General features: G+C 60.0%; 1 protein-coding gene across 4 annotated transcripts in view; it reads left to right on the forward strand.

Annotated features, from left to right (window-relative positions):
* Positions 1-19,811, forward strand: part of KIRREL3 (kirre like nephrin family adhesion molecule 3) — a 470,660-nt gene that overhangs the window by 343,357 nt on the left and 107,492 nt on the right. For 3 of the 4 annotated variants that reach the window (XM_064173308.1, XM_064173309.1, XM_064173312.1), the window contains exon 2: positions 10,776-10,853. The exons of the other annotated variant lie outside the window; for it this stretch is intronic. In XM_064173308.1, the coding sequence (XP_064029378.1) occupies positions 10,776-10,853 (78 nt within the window). The remainder of the gene's footprint in view (positions 1-10,775; positions 10,854-19,811) is intronic. 4 annotated transcript variants of the gene reach the window in all.

A 19,811-nucleotide genomic window follows, 5' to 3' on the forward strand; every position in this document is an offset into this window, starting at 1 on the left:
GTGAGCAGTGTCTGATGCGGCTCTGAGCAGCCCAGCGCTGGTGCTCCTCTGCTGCTTCCAGTTTCATCTCCCTGCTCAGATCTCTCCACCTTGGCCTTGCTTCAGTCATTTTCTTTCTTGGTTCATTCTTTTGCTTCCCTCTTTGATTTTTTTGTTTCCCTATTTCTTCCCTTTGCTGCTCTGTTTCATCCCTTTGCTGCTCTGTTTCATCCTTTTCCTGCTCTGTTTCATCCTTTTCCTGCTCTGTTTCATCCTTTTGCTGCTCTGTTTCATCCTTTTCCTGCTCTGTTTCATCCTTTTGCTGCTCTGTTTCATCCTGTTCCTGCTCTGTTTCATCCTTTTGCTTCTCTGTTTCATCCTTTTGCTCCCTTGTTGCATCCTTCTGCTTCCTTGTGCATCCTTTTGCCTTCGTCTTTCATCCTTTTGCTTCCCTGTTTCATCATTTTCCTTCCTCTTTCATCCTTTTGCTTCCCTGTCTCATCCTTTTACTTCCTTGTTGCATCCTTCTGTTTCCTTGTTGCATCCTTTTGTCTTCCTATTACATCTTTTTGCTTCCCTCTTGCATCCTTTTGCTCCCTTGTTTCATCTCTTTGCTTCCCTTGTTGCATCTTTTTGCTTCCATGTTTCATCCTGTTCCTTCCTCTTGCATCCTTCTGCTTCCTTGTTGCATCCTTCTGCTTCCTTGTTACATCCTTCTGCTTCCTTGTTGCATCTTTCTGCTTCCTTGTTGCATCTTTCTGCTTTCCTTTCATTCTTTTTTGCTTTCCTGTTTCGTTCTTCTGCTTTCCCTCTCCCCATGTCTCTTGCAAACCTCACAGGTGGCTTTGTGGAAGCAGTGAGGGCTGCAGTTGGTAAGGCTGAAGGGTGGCAGAGCTCTGCCATAGAGGCTGGGCAAGGAGGGGGCTGCAGTGAGGCTACAAAGCTGCTGAGGGGCTGCAGCAGTGCCCTGCCAGGAGGGGCTGAGGGCCTGGGGCTGCTTAGGCTGCTGAGGAGAGGACTGAGAGGGGATCTGAGCAATGTCTGTACCTAGCTGAGGGCTGGGGGTCGCTGGGCACACTGCTGGCTCCTGGTCAGCTGCCAACCAGCACCCCCAGCTGCCTCTCTGCCTGGCTGCTCTCAGCCACTCTGCCCCCAGCCTCTAGCTCTGCGGGAGGTGGTTGTGGCCAGCAGGGCAAGAGAGGATCTCCTGCTCTGTCCTGGTGGGGACATCCCTGAGTGGTGCCTGCTGAGGGGAGGCTGAGGGGCCTGGAGCTGCCTGGGCTGCTGAGGAGAAGACTGAGAGAGGATCTGCTCTGTTTGTAAATGTCTGAGGGCTGAGGGTCAAGAGGGAGAGAACAAACTCTGCTCACTTCTGCCTGGCATAGGACAGGGGCAAGGGATGGAAGCTGCAGCACAGGAAGCTCCACCTCAGCATGAGGAAGAACTTCTTGAGGGGAGAGGTCCAAGAGCCTGGCAGAGGCTGCCCAGAGAGGCTGTGGAGTCTCCTCTGGAGCCTTTCCAGCCCTGCCTGGATGTGTTCTGTGTGCCCTGTGCTGGCTTCTCTGCTCCTGCTCTGGCAGGGACTTGGGCTGGAAGATCTCCAGAGGTCCCTTTTCACCCCTGACATCCTTTGAGCCTGTGGTACTGGGTCCAGTTCTGTGCTCCCCAGCTGCAGAGAGACAGGAAACTGCTGGAGAGAGTCCAACAGAGGATGCTGAAGGGACTGGAACTGCTGTGTGCAGAGGGGAGGCTGAGCCCTGGCGTTGGTGAGCCTGGAGAAGCCTGAGAGGAGACCTTATCAGTGTCTACCACCATCTGAAGGGTGGGGGCAAGCAGCAGGGGCCAGGCTTTGTCAGTGGTGCCCTGTGCTAGGACAAGGGACAATGGTCACAGACTGGAACCCAGGAGGTTCCACTTGACCTTAAGGAGAGAGTCCTCTGAGGTGGAGGAGCTTCCATGAGAACCACAGGAGGAATTTCCTCCCTGTGAGGGTGGCAGAGCCTGGCACAGGCTGCCCAGGGGGGCTGTGGAGATATTCCAGCCCTGCCTGGATGTGTCCTGTGTGCTCTGCTCTGGCTGCTCCTGCTCGGGCAGGGCTTGGGCTGGCTGAGCTCTGGAGGTCCCTCCCGGTCCCTGGCACTCTGTGACTCTGTGACTCTTCAGTGGTGAGGGTGCTGGAGCCTGGGGCAGGCAGCCTAGAGAGGTTCTGGAGCCTCCCCCTCTGGGGAGCTTCAAATCCCACCTGGATGCATTCCTGGGTGCCCTGCCCTGGGTGCCCCTGCTCTGGTAGTACCCGGGGGAGTAGGGGGGGGGGGGTTGGACTGGATGATCTCTGGGGGTCCCTTCCCACCTCTGCAGTTCTGTGAGTCTGTGATTCTGCTTGGAAGAGACTCAACCCTCACCCAACCCCTAACCATCCTCTGATGCTTCCCCTCCAGCAGCAGCAAGGCAGATTGACTCCTGGAGCACACAAACCTCCCCTGGAGCACCTCTCCTGTGGCAGAGGTTTGGGGATGGGTTTGGGCTTCTTTTTTTTTTTGTTCTTTCCTGTGCTTCTCCTGTCTTTCAGAAGAGCTTTGGTAAAAGCTCCTGCTCTGAGCAGCCCAAACTTGCTGAGTGAGGAACTAATTATCAGCAGTGCGAGGAGAGCTCAGGTCCCTCCTGCGGCAATTAGCGACCCCAAGCGCAGCCTTGGCTCCCTCTCCAGCTCAGCTCTGGCAAGCTGCAGGGCTGGGAGGTGATAATGAACTTCTGGAGCTGCTCCTCTTGTTCTTTTGAGATGCTGATGGCAGCTCTTGGCTGGTGGAGGCACAGCCCTGGAAACTAATGGGCAGGACAATCTCTCACCCCATCGCTTTTAGTGGGATGCAGGGAGCCAGGGGCTGGGAGCTGTGGTGGTGCCACCCGGGGAAGCTGAGGAGCAACTTTGCCTGCTCTTGGTGATGGCCAAGGAGGGGGAAAAGGCCTCGTGGCAGTCAAAGTGCTGGCTGCAAGCTCTAGGGTTTGGCAGGAGGAGTAGCAGGGAAGGTGCAGAAGATGCCCAGGAGCCAGGGATGTGCCCTCCTGGCCAAGAAGGCCAATGGGCTCCTGGGGGCATGGAGAAGAGTTGTGGGCAGCAGGGCAAGGGAGAGTCTCTGAGCTCTGCCAGCTCTGCAGTGCTGGGCCCAGCTGTGTGGTGCCCAGGGCAGAGGCAGGGCAGTGGTGCAGAGAGGGCAGTGGGGGCTGGGAAGCTGCTGAGGGGCCTGGAGCAGCTGTGTGAGGAGCAAAGGCTGAGAGCCCTGGGGCTGAGAGGCTGCAGGAGAGCAGCCCCAGAGGGCATCTGCTGAGTGCTCAGCAGCAAGAGCTGAAGGAGCTGTGGGGGGCAGGAGCCTGGGGCCAGGCTCCTTATTGTAGGATATTCCTACAGCAGCTCCCTCAGCCTGCAGCAGGCAAAGGGAGGAGGAATGAGCCCCAGGCAGGGGCTGAGGTCTGTGAGGACTCCTCTCAGCTCGCTGTGGATGCTCCTCAGTGAGGAGATGCTTGTAAGAGGCTGAGGAAAAGCAGCCCAGCCACGGGGGGGCTGGGGAGGAGAGCAGGGGGAGTGCAGACAGAGCCAACGTTCTGAGCTGGAGGCACCAAAGGCTCTGTGGTGCCACAAACAACCCTTCAAAACCCTCCAGTGCCAAGCTGCAGCTTGGGGGTGCCTCTTTCCCCCTCGTTAGAAGAGGTACACAGGGAGCTGCTTCTCTTTGCTGAGCAGCAGGAATCCTTCTGCCTTTCTCTGCCCTTCTGCTGCTGCTGAGTCCTGCTAAGAAGCAACTTCTAATTGCCTGCTAGCAGGGCAGGAGCTCGTTCCAGGGGAGAGCTGCTGCCTGTGTGCTGCTCTGCCCTGCCCCTTGCAGCTTCTCAAGGTGTCCTGAAGCACAGAACTGTCAGGGCTGGAAGGGACCACAAGGACCATCCAGCTCCAATGGGCAGGGACACCTCACACCAGGTCAGGTTGCCCACATCCAGCTTGGCACTGAGCACCTCCAGGGAGGTGGTGGAGCACAGAAGCACCCAATGTGATCAAAGATCACATTGGGTGCTTCTGTGCTCCACCACCTCCCTGGGAAACCTGTGCCAGGGTCTCACCACCCTCAACCTGTGCCAGTGTCTACTCACTCCTCTCCCTATCTCTGCTCCACCATCTCCCTGGGCAACCTGTGCCAATCTCTCACCACCCTCAACCTGTACCAGTGTCTCACCACCCTCATGGTCAAGATCCATTCCCCCCCACAGTCCCATCACTACCTGACACCTTAAAAAGTCCCTCCCCAGCTTCCCTGCAGCCTCCTTCAGAGCCTGGAAGGCCACAGTGAGGTCTCCTTGGAGCCTTCTCCTCTCCAGACTGCACAACCTCAACTCTCTCAGCCTGTGCTCAACAGCAGAGCAGCTCCTTGTGGTCCTGCTCTGGATACCTTCCAGCAGCTCCAGACCTTTCCTGTGCCAGGGGCTCCAGAACTGGGCACAGTGCTCCAGGTGTGGTCCCACCAGGGCAGTGCAGAGGGGCAGGATCCTCTCCTTCACCCTACTGCAGGTCACCTTGTTACAGAAGGAGATCAGATTGGTCAAGCAGGATCAGTATCAGGTGATAGGAGAGGAAATGGCCTCAAATTGCACCAGGGCAGGGTTAGGTTGGAGCTGAGGAACAATTTCTTTGCTGCAAGAGTGGTCAGGGCTTGGCATAGGCTGCCCAGGGAGGTGGTGGAGTGCCCACGCCTGGAGGTAATCCAGAAACCTGTGGCCATGGCACTGGGGCCATGGTTTGGTGCCCATGGTGGGGTTGGGTTGGTGTTGGACTGGATGACCTCTTGCTATGAGGGAGCAGAGCCCAACCCCCACCTCACTGCAGCCTCCTTGCAGGGAGCTGCAGACAGCAATGAGCTCTGTCCCACTCACTGCCAAATCCTGTGCTCAGCACTGCTCAGGCCACCCCTGCAGTGCTGTGTCCAGTTCTGGGCTCCTCCATTGCAGAGAGCTGCTGAGGTGCTGGAAGGTGTTGAGAGAAGGGCAGCAAGGCTGGGGAGGGGCCTGGAGCACAGCCCTGTGAGGAGAGGCTGAGGGAGCTGGGGGGGTGCAGCCTGCAGCAGAGGAGGCTCAGGGCAGAGCTGATTGCTGCCTGCAGCTGCCTGCAGGGAGGCTGTAGCCAGGTGGGGTTGGGCTCTGCTGCCAGGCAGCCAGGGACAGAAGAAGGGGACAGAGGCTCAAGCTGTGCCAGGGCAGGTCTAGGCTGGATGTTGTTAGGAAGTTGCTGTCAGAGAGAGTGATTGGCACTGGAATGGGCTGCCCAGGGAGGTGGTGGAGTGGCTGTGGCTGGAGGTGTTGCAGCCAAGCCTGGCTGGGGCACTTAGTGCCATGGTCTGGTTGGTTGGGCAGGGCTGGGGGCTAGGTTGGGCTGGAGGAGCTTGGAGCTCTCTGCCAGCCTGCCTGATTGTGTGGTTCTGTGATTCTAGGGCTCTCTGACTCTAAACTCCTGCTCACAATGAGGTGAAACCTTCTCTCTTCCCCTCTGTATCCATTGCTCCTTGGCTTGGCATCTGCCTTGTCTCACTCCCCCAAACAGCCCTCCCAGGGCTGATGCCCACTGCAGAGCCTCCTTGTGCCAGCTGCCTGCAGCCACCCCCTGCTCCGCCTGCTCCCCGCCGCATTCCTCATCACTGGGCTGTGGCCCCAGCGGGACCCCCGCAGCTGATCCTCTGCTTCCAAGGCTTTATTAGCGCAGTTAGGAGCCTGCCGAGGAGCTCTGTGAGCCCATAACTGCGAGCAGCTTTAGCAGGGCAGCTCCTGTGCCGCGCAGCCCTCCCCCCGCAAACACAACCTGGCCGAGGCAGTCAGCGCCGCCCCGGGGGGGGGCTTCGTGTTCCAGGCACTACTGTGCCCATTTGCTCACCTGGGGAGCCTCTGAGCCTTCTGTTCTCGTCCCTCTTAATATCTTCTTGTAAATGAAGCAGGCACAGATTTAATGCTCAGCTGCGTCCGCAGAGCTGCTGCTGCTGCTGCTGCTGCTGGTCCTGCTGCTGCTGGTCCTGCTGCTGCTGCTGCTGCTGCTGCTGCTGCTGCTGCTGCTGGTCCTGCTGCTGCTGCTCCTGCTCCTGCTCCTGCTGCTGCTGCTCCTGCTCCTGCTGCTGCTGCTGCTGCTCCTGCTGCTGCTGCTGCTGCTCCTGCTCCTGCTCCTGCTGCTGCTGCTCCTGCTCCTGCTCCTGCTCCCAGTGGCCGGCAGCGCTCTGAGCACGCAGCACCGGGCAGGGCACTCAGAGCTGCTGAGAGCATCCTGCCCGGCCTGGCAGTGGGGAGGGACTTCTGACAAGGGCTGGGGGTGACAGGAGGAGAGAGAATGGCTTTGAGCTGGGAGAGGGCAGAGTGAGAGTGGAGAGGAGGAAGAAATTGGTGAGAGTGAGGAGGCAGTGGCAGAGGTTGCCCAGAGAGGTTGTGGAGCACAGGGAGGGAGGATGAGGAGGCACTGGCAGAGGTTGCCCAGGGAGGCTGTGGGGCACAGGGAAGGAGGGTGAGGAGGCACTGGCAGAGGTTGCCCAGGGAGGTTGTGGAGCAGAGGGAAGGAGGATGAGGAGAGACTGGCAGAGGTTGCCCAGGGAGTCTGTGGAGCACAGGGAGGGAGGATGAGGAGGCAGTGGCAGAGGTTGCCCAGGGAGGCTGTGGAGCACAGGGAGGGAGGGTGAGGAGGCACTGGCAGAGGTTGCCCAGAGAGGTTGTGGAGCACAGGGAGGGAGGGTGAGGAGGCACTGGCAGAGGTTGCCCAGAGAGGTTGTGGAGCACAGGGAGGGAGGGTGAGGAGGCACTGGCAGAGGTTGCCCAGAGAGGTTGTGGAGCACAGGGAGGGAGGGTGAGGAGGCACTGGCAGAGGTTGCCCAGAGAGGTTGTGGAGCACAGGGAGGGAGGGTGAGGAGACACTGGCAGAGGTTGCCCAGAGAGGTTGTGGAGCACAGGGAGGGAGGGTGAGGAGGCAGTGGCAGAGGTTGCCCAGGGAGGCTGTGAAGCACATGGAGGATGAGGAGGCACTGGCAGAGGTTGCCCAGAGAGGTTGTGGAGCACATGGAGGATGAGGAGGCAGTGGCAGAGGTTGCCCAGGGAGGCTGTGGAGCACATGGAGGGAGGATGAGGAGGCAGTGACAGAGGTTGCCCAGGGAGGCTGTGGAGCACAGGGAGGGAGGGTGAGGAGGCACTGGCAGAGGTTGCTCAGGGAGCCTGTGGAGCACAGAATCAGTGTGAGTGAAGATCAAATCCCTCCTCCTCCAGCCTGTGTTGTCAGTGAGGATTGTTCCAGCCCAGGTGCAGAGCTCTGCCCTTTCTCTCCTTGAGCCTCACAAGGTTCAACAAGAAGCTCATGCCCAGAACATGAGGCTGGGGGGGGGTTGGGTGGTGAGAACTATTTACAGGTAGGAAATTCCTCCAGGAACAGAGGAGGAAAAGGCAAAGTGATCCTTATGCTCAGCCAAAGTTTTTAAGCTCCCATTTTAAGAGCCCAGCTGCTTCTGCTTCTCTTCTAAGAGCTTAATTGCTATATAATGGCCCAGTTAATTAAGTACAAATCAATAGTATAAACCAGCTAATTGATATTTAATATGGAGGGGGGGAGAGGGAAAAAAACCACTACCACTTGGCTCTGATAGGATTATCTCAAGGTTCAACAAGCAGAGGGATTGCAGTTCCTGCCCCAGCAACCCTGCCAGGCTTGAGGGTTCTTTAATAGACTCCTAATTAGCAGGAGGTGAAAAGTGATGAAGCAGCTTATTGTTATTGAGCTGCTCAACCCTTCCCAGCCTTCCTGGTGGGATGCTGGGCCTCAGCAGCACAGGGTGGGATGCTCTTGTGGCCAGAAAGGCCACTGGGGTCCTGGGGTGTGGTGTGAGGAAAAGTGTGGCCAGCAGAACTAGGGAGGTTCTCCTGCTCCTCTGCTCTGCCCTGCTGACACCACACCTACAGTCACAGAACCAGGCAGGGCTGGAAGGGAGCACAAGGAGCAGGCAGTGCCAACCCCCCTGCCATGCCCAGGGACACCCTACCCTAGAGCAGGCTGCACACAGCCTCAGCCAGCCTGGCCTCAAACACCTCCAGCCATGGGGCCTCAACCCCCTCCCTGGGCAACCCATTCCAGCCTCTCACTGCTCTCCTGCTCAACAACTTCCTCCTCACCTCCAGCCTCACTCTCACCACTTCCAGCTTTGCTCCATTCCCCCCACTCCTGACACTCCCTCACAGCCTCAAAAGTCCCTCCCCAGCTTTTTTGGAGCCCCCTTTAGATCCTGGCAGGCCGCAAGAAGGTCCCCTGGGAGCCTCCTCTGCTCCAGCCTGCACAGCCCCAACTCTTTCAGGTTGTGCTCACAGCAGAGCTGCTGCAGCCTCTGAGCATCCTCCTGGCCCTGCTCTGGACACTCTCCAGCATCTCCACAGCCCTCTTGTCCCAGGGGCTCCAGAGCTGGATGCAGGACTCCAGGTGGGCTCTCAGCAGAGCAGAGCAGAGGGGGAGAATCCCCTCCCTGGCCCTGCTGGCCACACTGCTGCTGCTGCAGCCCAGGCTCTGGCTGCTCTCTGGGCTGCAAGTGCACACTGCTGGCTCCTGTGATCACAGATCACATTGGGTGCTTCTGTGCTCCACAACCTCCCTGGAGGTGTTCAAGACCAGGCTGGAGCCCAGAAGATTCCACCTCAGCATGAGGAGAAGCTTCTTGGCAGTGAGGGTGCTGGAGGCTGGAGCAGGCTGCCCAGAGAGGTTGTGCAGTCTCCTCTGGAGCCTTTCCATCCCCCCCTGGATGTATTCTGTGTGCCCTGCCCTGGCTGCTCCTGCTCTGGCAGGGGGGGTTGGGCTGAGTGATCTCTGGGGGGGTCCTTTCCTCCAACTAGGGTTAGAGCTCTAACCCCACTGCGAGGTCAGAGAAGGGTTTAGCTCCGTGGGTTGGGACCACTCCAGTGCCCACTTCCTCTGCAGCCTCCCCAGAGCCAGAGCACTTCACATGCTGAGTGTCTGCTGAGCTCTCGGAGCCTTAGGTAGGACTGTGCCGAGACTTCCCCCGGCGCCAGAGTCATCTGCAAGTGTTTTACCTCTTAAAGACCCTCTCAAGTATTCAAAGGAGCCTTCAGCTAGAAAGCTTTGGGGGTTTTTGGCATGTTCTCCCCGGTGGAGGCTGTGAATTATTGTCATGAGCAGCTCTGGAGGAGCTCTTTCATCGTGGGATAGCAAAGCCTGTTCAGAAGCGTTAATTAGAGCAGCCCTGGGGGGAGGCAAATGGAGGAGACATCCCCAGCAGGGTGTGCTGGAGCAGGCTGCAGAGGCAGCCCAGAGCCCAGCCTGGCACAGGGAAGGTTGGGCTGGCAAACATCCAGTCCAGCCCTGAGCCCAGCAGTGCCAGGGCAGCACCAAACCAGGGCCCTCAGCACCACAGCTCCAGGGCTGCCAAACCCCTGCAGGGATGGGGACTACAGCACTGCCCTGGGCAGCTCAGGACAGCTCAGGACAGCTCTTGGCCACCCTCGAGGGGAAGAAATTTTTCTTCATGGCCAACCTGAACCTGCCCTGGGGCAACTTGGGGACAATTCCTCTTCTCCTGTCCCTTGCTCCCTGGCAGCAGAGCCCAACCCCAGCTGGCTGCAGGCTCCTGGCAGGGAGCTGCAGAGAGCAATGAGGTCTCCTCTCAGCCTCCTCTGCTCCACGCTCAGCACCCCCAGCTCCCTCAGCTGCCCCTTCCCAGCCCTCTTCTCCAGACCCTTCCCCACCTTTGCTGCCCTTCTCCAGGGGTCCTTCTGGCCAGGCCTTTCTCTTCCCTCCTGAGGGCCATTCCCCACTTCACCTTGCTGCCTGCTGAAGGAGAGAGGGATCCAAGAGTCCATCTCTGCCAACAAGCTGACCTTGGAAGATCACAGGGTGCATCAGGCTGGAAAGGATCCTCAAAGGTCATCTTGCCCAAGCCCCCTGCAGCCAGCAGGGACATCTCCAGCTGGCTGCTCAGTGCTCCATCAAGTCTGCCCTTGAATGTCTTCAGCATCTCTCTGGGCAACCTGTTGCAGTATTTCACCACCCCAAGCTGCAGCTGGTCCCTGCTGCTTGGTGCCAGGGATTTAGGAGGGCTTCATGGTTTGATTAAATCACAGCTCAGGAGCCTGACTTGTGTCTGAGCACTGACTGGCTCTAGGCAGAGGTGGAGCAGCACAGCAGCAGCTGGTTTGGGACCCCCAGCAAAGCTCAGCTCTATCAGGCTGCTGCAGAGAGCTTCCTGCCCCCGTGGCCAGCAGCACTTGGTGCCCCCAGGCTCACCTCCTAGCATGGCTCTCTGCCAGAACCACAGAACGGAGCAGGTGGAGAAGAGCTCTGAGCTCCTCCAGCCCAACCTATCCTTAACACCCTCTGAGCAGCTGACCCTGGCACCCAGCTCCTCCTGCAGCCTCCTCTTCAACACCTCCAGGGATGGGCATCAACCACCTGCCCAGGCAGCCCATTCCAGTGCCAATCTCTCTTGCTGTGAAGAACTTCCTAACAACATCCAGCCTCAACCTGCCCTGGCACAGCTTGAGGCTGTGTCCCCTTCTTCTGGCCCTGCCTGCCTGGCAGCAGAGCCCAACCCCACCTGGCTACAGCCTCCCTGCAGGCAGCTGCAGGCAGCAATCAGCTCTGCCCTGAGCCTCCTCTGCTGCAGGCTGCACCCCCCCAGCTCCCTCAGCCTCTCCTCCCAGGGCTGTGCTCCAGGCCCCTCCCCAGCCTTGCTGCCCTTCTCCAAACACCTCCCAGCACCTCAACATCTCTCTGGAATTCTCTTCTCTTGCAGAACTGGGGCTGCCAGGAAGAGGATGCTGCCTGGTGCTGGGGTTCATGTACAAGGAGAAGTACCGCAGGCTGACCGAAGGTGAGCTGCTCCCTCACCTGCCCTGCCTCCCTCCACCTAGCAAGGACTGTGGCTGGCAGGGGCCCTGCACCCTGGAGCAGAGCCTTCTGCCCTTTGCTGTGCTGCTGGGCACAGATGGAGGCAGCTGCAAGAGCAGGGAATGAGCTGATGAGCTCCTTCTGCCCCAGTCTGCTCTCAGTGCCACAGCAGTGCTCTGTGACAGGGAAGCTCTGCCAGCACTTCCCTCATCCAGGCTCTCCCTTCCAGCTGGGTGCCTGTGCCTCAGCTGCTGCCTTCAGAGCCTCCCATTTCCAGTGCCTCTGCAGCTCTAGGATCACAGAGCAGAGGATGTCAGGGGTTGGAAAGGACCTCTGGAGCTCATAGAGTCCAACTCACTGCCAGAGCAGGAGCAGAGAAGCCAGCACAGGGCACACAGAACACATCCAGGCAGGGCTGGAAAGGCTCCAGAGGAGACTCCACAGCCTCTCTGGGCAGCCTCTGCCAGGCTCTTGGACCTCTCCCCTCAAGAAGTTCTTCCTCATGCTGAGGTGGAGCTTCCTGTGCTGCAGCTTCCATCCCTTGCCCCTGTCCTATGCCAGGCAGAAGTGAGCAGAGTTTGTTCTCTCCCTCTTGACCCTCAGCCCTCAGACATTTACAAACAGAGCAGATCCTCTCTCAGTCTTCTCCTCAGCAGCCCAGGCAGCCCCAGGCCCCTCAGCCTCCCCTCAGCAGGCACCACTCAGGGGTGTCCCCACTAGCACAGAGCAGGAGATCCTCTCTTGCCCTGCTGGCCACAACCACCCCCCACAGAGCTAGAGGCTGGGGGCAGAGTGGCTGAGAGCAGCCAGGCAGAGAGGCAGCTGGGGGTGCTGGTTGGCAGCTGACCAGGAGCCAGCAGTGTGCCCAGCGACCCCCAGCCCTCAGCTAGGTACAGACATTGCTCAGATCCCCTCTCAGTCCTCTCCTCAGCAGCCCAAGCAGCCCCAGACCCTCAGCCCCTCCTGGCAGGGCACTGCTGCAGCCCCTCAGCAGCTTTGTAGCCTCACTGCAGCCCCCTCCTTGCCCAGCCTCTATGGCAGAGCTCTGCCTAAGCTCTCTGCTTGAAATTCAGGTCAGCCCCCCCCCCAAGCACCTCAAGAGCATTGATTAATCCATGGAAGGATCATAAATAATTATGAAGCCCTAATAACCAAACACAAACTCTTCATGCCCAGGCAGCTCTGGTAGCTTCGCTGCTTGGCTTCACCTCTCTGCAGCAGCAGCAGCAGCAGCAGCAGCAGCAGCAGTGCAGCAGCAACAGCAGCAGCAGTAACAGTAGCAGCTGTAGAAACAGCAGCAGCAGCAACAGCAGCAGTAACAGCAGCAGCAGTAACAGCAGCAGCAGTAACAGCAGCAGTAACAGCAGTAACAACAGCAGTAACAGCAGCAGTAACAGCAGCAGTAACAGCAGCAGTAACAGCAGTAACAGCAGCAGTAACAGCAGCAACAGCAGCAGTAACAGCAGCAGTAACAGCAGCAGCAGCAGCAGTAACAGCAACAGCAGCAGTAACAGCAGTAACAGCAGCAGCAGTAACAACAGCAGCAGTAACAGCAGCAGTAACAGCAGCAGCAGCAGTAACAGCAGCAGCAGTAACAGCAGCAGTAACACCAGCAGCAGCAGCAGTAGCAGCAGTAGCAGCAGCAGTAACAGCAGCAGTAACAGCAGCAGCAGCAGCAGTAACAACAGCAGCAGTAACACCAGCAGCAGCAGCAGTAACAGCAGCAGCAGTAACAGCAGCAGTAACAACAGCAGCAGCAGCAGTAACAGCAGCAGCAGTAACAGCAGCAGTAACAGCAGCAGCAGCAGCAGTAACAGCAGCAGTAACAGCAGCAGCAGCAGTAACAACAGCAGCAGTAACAGCAGCAGTAACAACAGCAGCAGTAACAGCAGCAGTAACAGCAGCAGCAGTAACAGCAGCAGTAACAGCAGCAGCAGCAGTAACAGCAGCAGCAGTAACAGCAGCAGTAACAGCAGCAGCAGCAGCAGTAACAACAGCAGCAGTAACAGCAGCAGTAACACCAGCAGCAGTAGCAGTAGCAGCAGCAGCAGCAGCTCTGATTGATGCTGGAGGAGAGAAGGACTGGAAGGTGCCTGCGAGGTCTTGAGGGTGCACCAGGGAGAGTTTGGCTGCTGGGAGGTTGCTCAGGGGTCCCAGCAGGGCTCTGAGCCTTCCCTTAGCAGTGCTTCGGTAGGCCCTGCCTGGGTGAAGGCTGTGATGGCTTCAGCTGCCCCTCGGGTGGGGGATGTGCAGCAGTGGGTCCTGGGAGGGTCTCCTCTTGCAGGGGAGGAGTGGAAGGGATGCCTCAGGCTCGGGTGGGTGCAGCCCTGGCGGGGGCGAGGCTGTGCCTCAGAGATCAGTTGGAAGATCAAAGGTTCCTTCCCTCTCCCAGGGGCCCTGCTCCTCCGCTGGCTAATTAGCACTCACTCATTAACCACTGATTAAAGGCTCTGCAGAACGGGGAGGGGCAGCCCCTGGGCAGAGAGGGTGGCAGAGGCTTGGCCAAGGGCTGTGAGAAGGTCTCCCTCTCTTGCTACCTTCCTGTCCTTCAAGAGTCATGAGGAAGACGATGCTGAGAGGGGCAGGAGCCCCCTGGAGTGGCCACAGGGTGCCCAGCAGCTGGCAGATGGGGCAGGAGCACCCTGGGGGTGGCCACAGGGTGCCCAGCAGCTGGCAGATGGGGCAGGAGCACCCTGAGGGTGGCCACAGGGTACCCAGCAGCTGGCAGATGGGGCAGGGGCACCCTGGGGGTGGCCACAGGGTGCCCAGCAGCTGGCAGATGGGGCAGGGGCACCCTGGGGGTACTCATGGAGGGTGTGAGAAGTTTCAGGACCCCATGGAGGAGCCCCCTGGGGATGCTCATGGAGGGTTGCAGAGGCAGCAGAAGGTCAAGACCATGCTGGAGGTGCTCATAGGGTGCCCAGCAGCTGGCAGATGATGCAGGAGCCCCCTGGGGATGCTCAGAGAGCGTCCCAGAGTTACCAGGTGGAGCAGGAGCACCCTGGAGATGTTCATGGAGGGTGTGAGAACTTGCAGGATCCTGTGCAGGAGCACCCTGGGGATGCTCAGAGGGTGCCCAGAGCCAGCTGAAGGGCAGAAGCACTCTGGGGGTGCTCAGAGGGTGCCCAGAGCCAGCTGAAGGGCAGAAGCACTCTGGGGGTGCTCAGAGGGTGCCCAGAGCCAGCTGAAGGGCAGAAGCACTCTGGGGATGCTCAGAGGGTGCCCAGAGCCAGCTGAAGGGCAGAAGCACTCTGGGGGTGCTCAGAGGGTGCCCAGAGCCAGCTGAAGGGCAGAAGCACTCTGGGGATGCTCAAAGGGTGACCAGAGCCAGCTGAAGGGCAGAAGCACTCTGGGGATGCTCAGAGGGTGTCCAGAGCCAGCTGAAGGGCAGAAGCACTCTGGGGGTGCTCAGAGGGTGTCCAGAGCCAGCTGAAGGGCAGAAGCACTCTGGGGATGCTCAGAGGGTGCCCAGAGCCAGCTGAAGGGCAGAAGCACTCTGGGGGTGCTCAGAGGGTGTCCAGAGCCAGCTGAAGGGCAGAAGCACTCTGGGGATGCTCAGAGGGTGCCCAGAGCCAGCTGAAGGACAGAAGCACTCTGGGGATGCTCAGAGGGTGACCAGAGCCAGCTGAAGGGCAGAAGCACTCTGGGGATGCTCAGAGGGTGCCCAGAGCCAGCTGAAGGGCAGAAGCACTCTGGGGGTGCTCAGAGGGTGTCCAGAGCCAGCTGAAGGGCAGAAGCACTCTGGGGGTGCTCAGAGGGTGTCCAGAGCCAGCTGAAGGGCAGAAGCACTCTGGGGATGCTCAAAGGGTGCCCAGAGCCAGCTGAAGGGCAGAAGCACTCTGGGGGTGCTCAGAGGGTGTCCAGAGCCAGCTGAAGGGCAGAAGCACTCTGGGGGTGCTCAGAGGGTGCCCAGAGCCAGCTGAAGGGCAGAAGCACTCTGGGGGTGCTCAGAGGGTGCCCAGAGCCAGCTGAAGGGCAGAAGCACTCTGGGGGTGCTCAGAGGGTGCCCAGAGCCAGCTGAAGGACAGAAGCACTCTGGGGATGCTCAGAGGGTGCCCAGAGCCAGCTGAAGGGCAGAAGCACTCTGGGGGTGCTCAGAGGGTGTCCAGAGCCAGCTGAAGGGCAGAAGCACTCTGGGGGTGCTCACAGCTGTCCCAAAGCCAACAGAAGTTGAGGACCACCCTGGAGATGCCCATGAGGTGTGCCAGAGTTGGCAGACCTGGCAGGAGCCCCCTGAGGATGCCCATGAGGCATGTGAGGGGTTGCAGGACCCCGTGCAGGAGCCCCCTGGGCATGCTGAGAGGTGTCCCCGAGGCAGCAGGCCCAGGGGCACAGCTCAGCACCTCTGCCCCTTTGGGCTCCTGAAGCTGCTGTGCCCCGCAGTGGGCTCAGAGCCTGCCCAAGTGCCTCCCACCCCTCCCCCCTCCCTCCCCCCTCTTCCCCAGGCTGACCCTGGCTTTGTGCTGGAGAACAAAGCAACATGAAAGGCCCAACCGAAAGCTTTTGTGTGGGCAGGGGAACAAAAGGCTCCTGCAGGCTGCTGTGCAGCCAGGCAGCTCCTGGCCCCCGCAGGCTGCAGGACCATTACCTTCGGAAGGTGCAATCCTGCCCCCCCGAATCCATGAACCAACCCAAAACCCCAAAGCTGGGGGATTTCCATGGCTACCAACCCCCCCCCCCAGAGCCTGTGCTGCCATCAGCTAACCAGCACAGCCCCCCCCGGGCTTTGTGGTGCCTTTCAGTGCCAGCTGATGGGCAGGCAGCCAAGGTGGGGTTCAGAGCTCAGGCTGGCAACCAGGAGTTTTCCTGCCTCTAGTGCCTGGAACAGAGGTTCTGGGGGGCAGCTGCCTCCTGAGCACAAGGAGAGAGGCAGCTGGCTTCGATTGTGGCCCCCAGGGGAGAGCTGCTCCTCTCCAGCCTGCGGGAGGCAGCTGATGAGCAGCCTGGGCTAAAGGGGGGGCACAAAGGAGAGCAGAGGCAGGCAGCAGGGCCAGGAGGAGCTGTGGGGTCTGCATCCCAGTGGGAATGGGTAATGAGAGGGACCAGGAGGAGCTGAGCAGCTGCTCAGTACCAAAGTGAGCTGCCAGGTGGAGGAGCACCAGAGGGCTTCAAAGCCTCAGCTGCATAGAGAGGCAGAGGCAGAGAGTCACAGGAACACAGAACCACAGAACCACAGAACCAGGCAGGGTGGCAGAGAGCTCCAAGCTCCTGCAGCCCAACCTAGCCCCCAGCCCTGCCCAACCAACCAGACCATGGCACTCAGTGCCCCAGCCAGGCTTGGCTGCAACACCTCCAGCCACGGCCACTCCACCACCTCCCTGGGCAGCCCATTCCAGTGCCAATCACTCTCTCTGCCAGCAACTTCCTCCTCACAGCCAGCCTCGACCTGCCCTGGCACAGCTTGAGCCTCTGTCCCCTTCTTCTGGCCCTGGCTGCCTGGCAGCAGAGCCCAACCCCACCTGGCTACAGCCTCCCTGCAGGCAGCTGCAGGCAGCAATCAGCTCTGCCCTGAGCCTCCTCTGCTGCAGGCTGCACCCCCCCAGCTCCCTCAGCCTCTCCTCACAGGGCTCTGCTCCAGGCCCCTCCCCAGCCTTGCTGCCCTTCTCTCAACACCTTCCAGCACCTCAGCAGCTCTCTGCAATGGAGGAGCCCAGAACTGGACACAGCACTGCAGGGGTGGCCTGAGCAGTGCTGAGCACAGGATTTGGCACAAGAACCTCCCTTGTCCTGCTGCCCACACTGCTCCTGAGCCAGCCCAGGATGCCATTGGCTCTGCTGCCCACCTGGGCACTGCTGCCTCCTCTGCAGCTGCAATCTGCCAGCACCCTCAGGGCCCTCTCAGTTGGTTGGGCACTGAGCTGGGGCAGAGAGCACAGGGGAAAGGGCCCTGGGGATGCTGGTGGGCAGAAGGATGCCCCTGAGCCAGCAATGTGCCCTGGTGGGCAGGAAGGCCAAGGGCAGCCTGGGCTGGCTCAGAAGGGCTGTGGTGAGTAGGGCAGAGAGGTTCTCCTGCCCTCTGCTCTGCCTGCTGAGGCCACAGCTGCAAGCCTGTGCCCAGCTCTGGGCCCCTCAGCTGCAGAAGCAGCTCAGGGAAGTGCTGCAGAGAGCCCAGCCCAGAGCCCCCAGGCTGCTGCAGGCAGTGAGCACCTCCTGTGGTGCCAGGCTGAGGGAGCTGAGGCTGGCAGCTGGCAGCAGAGCAGCCTGAGGGCTGCCCTCAGTGCTGTGCCAGAGATGTGCAGGGCAGTGTGGGCAGGATGCAGCCAGGCTCTGCCCAGGGGTGGCCAAGGGCAGCACAAGGGGCACTGGGGGCAAGCTGGGCCAGAGGAGGTGCCTGGGGAAGAGGAGGGCAAAGTTTGTCCCTATGAGGGTGCTGGAGCCTGGAGCAGGCTGCCCAGAGAGGCTGTGGAGTCTCCTGCTCTGGAGCCTTCCCAGCCCCCCCCAGATGTGTTCTGGGTGCCCTGCCCTGGGTGCCCTGCCCTGGGTGCCCTGCCCTGGGTGGTCTCTGCAGGTCCCTTCCCACCTCTCTCCTTCTGTGCTTTCAGTTTCTTTTCCTCCCAGTCCTGGCCCTGCTCTCCTGCCTCTTGTTTTTAAATGAAACACAGAGCAGAAGTGGCTGAGAGGAGGCAGAGGAGGTTTGAACAACCTCTCCTATGGGCCTGGAGCTGAGCAGGGCCTGAGGAGCTCCAAGCCAAGGCTGTTACAGTGGCAGTGAAAGGCAAAGTCTGTTTGCAGAGCAGCCACAGGCTGCGTGGCTGGGCAGAGCCTGCTCCCATCCACTGCTGCTTAGGAGCCTCCCTAGGGGAGCTGCTGCAGGGACTCTGGTGCCAGCTGTCTGCTGGGGGAGAAGGTTTTGGGTAGCAGGGGGCTGAGGGAGCTGTGGCAGCGATGCTGAGATGGAGGAAAGGCAGCAGCAAGGATGCTGGGGGGGGCAGAGCAGCCTGGGGTCAGCCAGCAGCAGCTCTGGGATCAGCCTTCAGATAGGCATGGCTGGAGGAGCCCTTTGAGATCAGCGAATCCAACCCTGACCCAGCACTGCCAGGGCACTGCCAGGGCACTGCCAGGGCACTGCCAGGCCTCAGCACCACATCCCCAGGGCTTTGAAAGCCCTCCAGGGATGGGGACTCCACCACTGCCCTGAGCAGCCTGGGTCAGGTCAAGGCAAGCCTCAAGGGGAAGAAATTGTTCCTCATGGCCAACCTGAGCCTCCCCTGGGGCAATCTGAGCCTGTTTGCCACTTGTCATAAAATCATGGAATGGGTCAGGTCAGAAGGAATTCATTGAGCAACTTCCCCAAAGCTCAGCCACTGAGCCCCCTGCAGCCCCCAGGGACACCCCCAGCCAGAGCAGGCTGCTCACAGCCCCACACACCCTGCCCTGCAGTGCTGCCAGCCAGGGGCAGCTCCCAGCTCTCTGGGCAGCCTGGCACAGGCTCTCCACACCCTCAGTGCCAAACACTTCTCCCTTCTCTCCACTCTCAGGCTCCCTCTTGCACTTCCAGCCCATCCCCCCTTGGCCTGGCCCAACAGCTCCTGCTCCACACTCTGTGCCCAGCTTGCTTCAAGCCCTGCAAGGCCACCAGAAGGGCTCCCTGGAGCCTTCCCTGCTGCAGGCTGCCCAAGGCCACCTCTGCCAGCCTGGGCTGCCAGCAGAGCCCTGCCAGCCCTGCTGTGGCCTCCTCTGGCCCTGCTGCAGTAGGTCCCTGTCTGTGCTGTGCTGAGGGCTCCAGAGCTGCCCCAGCACTCAGGGGGGGTCTCAGCAGAGCCCAGAGGCAGATCTGACCCAGACTGAGGACAGGCTGCAGAGGGATTTAACCTTAACCCTGGGCTTCAGCTTTAATCCATGTCCTAACTGTCCAGGGCTGGGATATCCTGGGGGCTGGAGGCTGGACTGGCAGATCTGTGCCAGCTCAGTGCCACCCTTCAGCAGAGCACAGAAGGATCCTCTGCCTTCTCCTCCTGGCCTCTCAGCATCCTGCCTGTGACACTGCTCCCAGGCTCCTCTGGCTGTCAGCTCCCATCTCACTGCCTGCAGAGAGAGCAGCTGGGACACTGCCCTGGGGCAGCTGTGGCTCGCTGGGGGTCGAGCTGGCTGTGTCTGCTCCAAGCAGCTCTGCCTGAACACCCTTCCTGCTGCCTGCCACCCTGCACAGCAGCTGCAGCCACTTCTTCCTGCCACTTAGAGCCTGGCACTGAGGGGTGGTGATGTGCCCATGCCACCCAGGAGCAGTCCAGCAAGGCTCTGCCTGCCTCAGAGCTGCTTGGGCTTGGGGGGAGGCTTAGCCTGGGGCTTACAAGAGGCTTTGACACCTGCAGCAGCACAGGGGCAGGGCGAATGGTCCTCAGCCTCAGGGAGGAACCAGAGCCAGCCCCTCCTGTCCCTCTGCTAAGTGACCTCTTTCTCCTCCTTGAGGCCCCATCCCTGGAGGCACTCAAGGTGGAACTCGAGGGGGCCCTGAGCAGCCTGATCTAGTTAAGGATGCCCCTGCCCAGGGGCCAAGGAGGGTCTGACCCTGCCCAGGGGCCAAGTTGACCTCCAAGGGTCCCTTCCAATGCATTCTCTGCTTGCTCCCCTAGATGCCAGCAGCTCCTCTGCTGCTGGTGGAGCTCTCAGCTCTCTGATGAGGCAGTGAAAGGACCTGTCCAGGGCTGTGCTTAGTCACTGAGGTGCTGAAGTGTGCCCAGAGAAGGGCAGCAAAGGTGGGGAAGGGTCTGGAGAAGAGGGCTGGGGAGGGGCAGCTGAGGGAGCTGGGGGTGCTGAGCGTGGAGCAGAGGAGGCTGAGAGGAGACCTCATTGCTCTGCAGCTCCCTGCCAGGAGCCTGGAGCCAGCTGGGGCTGGGCTCTGCTGCCAGGTGACTGATAAGAGGTCAAGAGGAAATTGTGCCAGGGAGGTTCAGGTTGGCCATGAGGAACAGTTCCTTTGCTGCAGGAGTGGCCAGGGCTT

Source organism: Pogoniulus pusillus, chromosome 38, assembly GCF_015220805.1.
Source record: "Pogoniulus pusillus isolate bPogPus1 chromosome 38, bPogPus1.pri, whole genome shotgun sequence".
In the NCBI taxonomy this organism is placed as follows: domain Eukaryota; kingdom Metazoa; phylum Chordata; class Aves; order Piciformes; family Lybiidae; genus Pogoniulus; species Pogoniulus pusillus.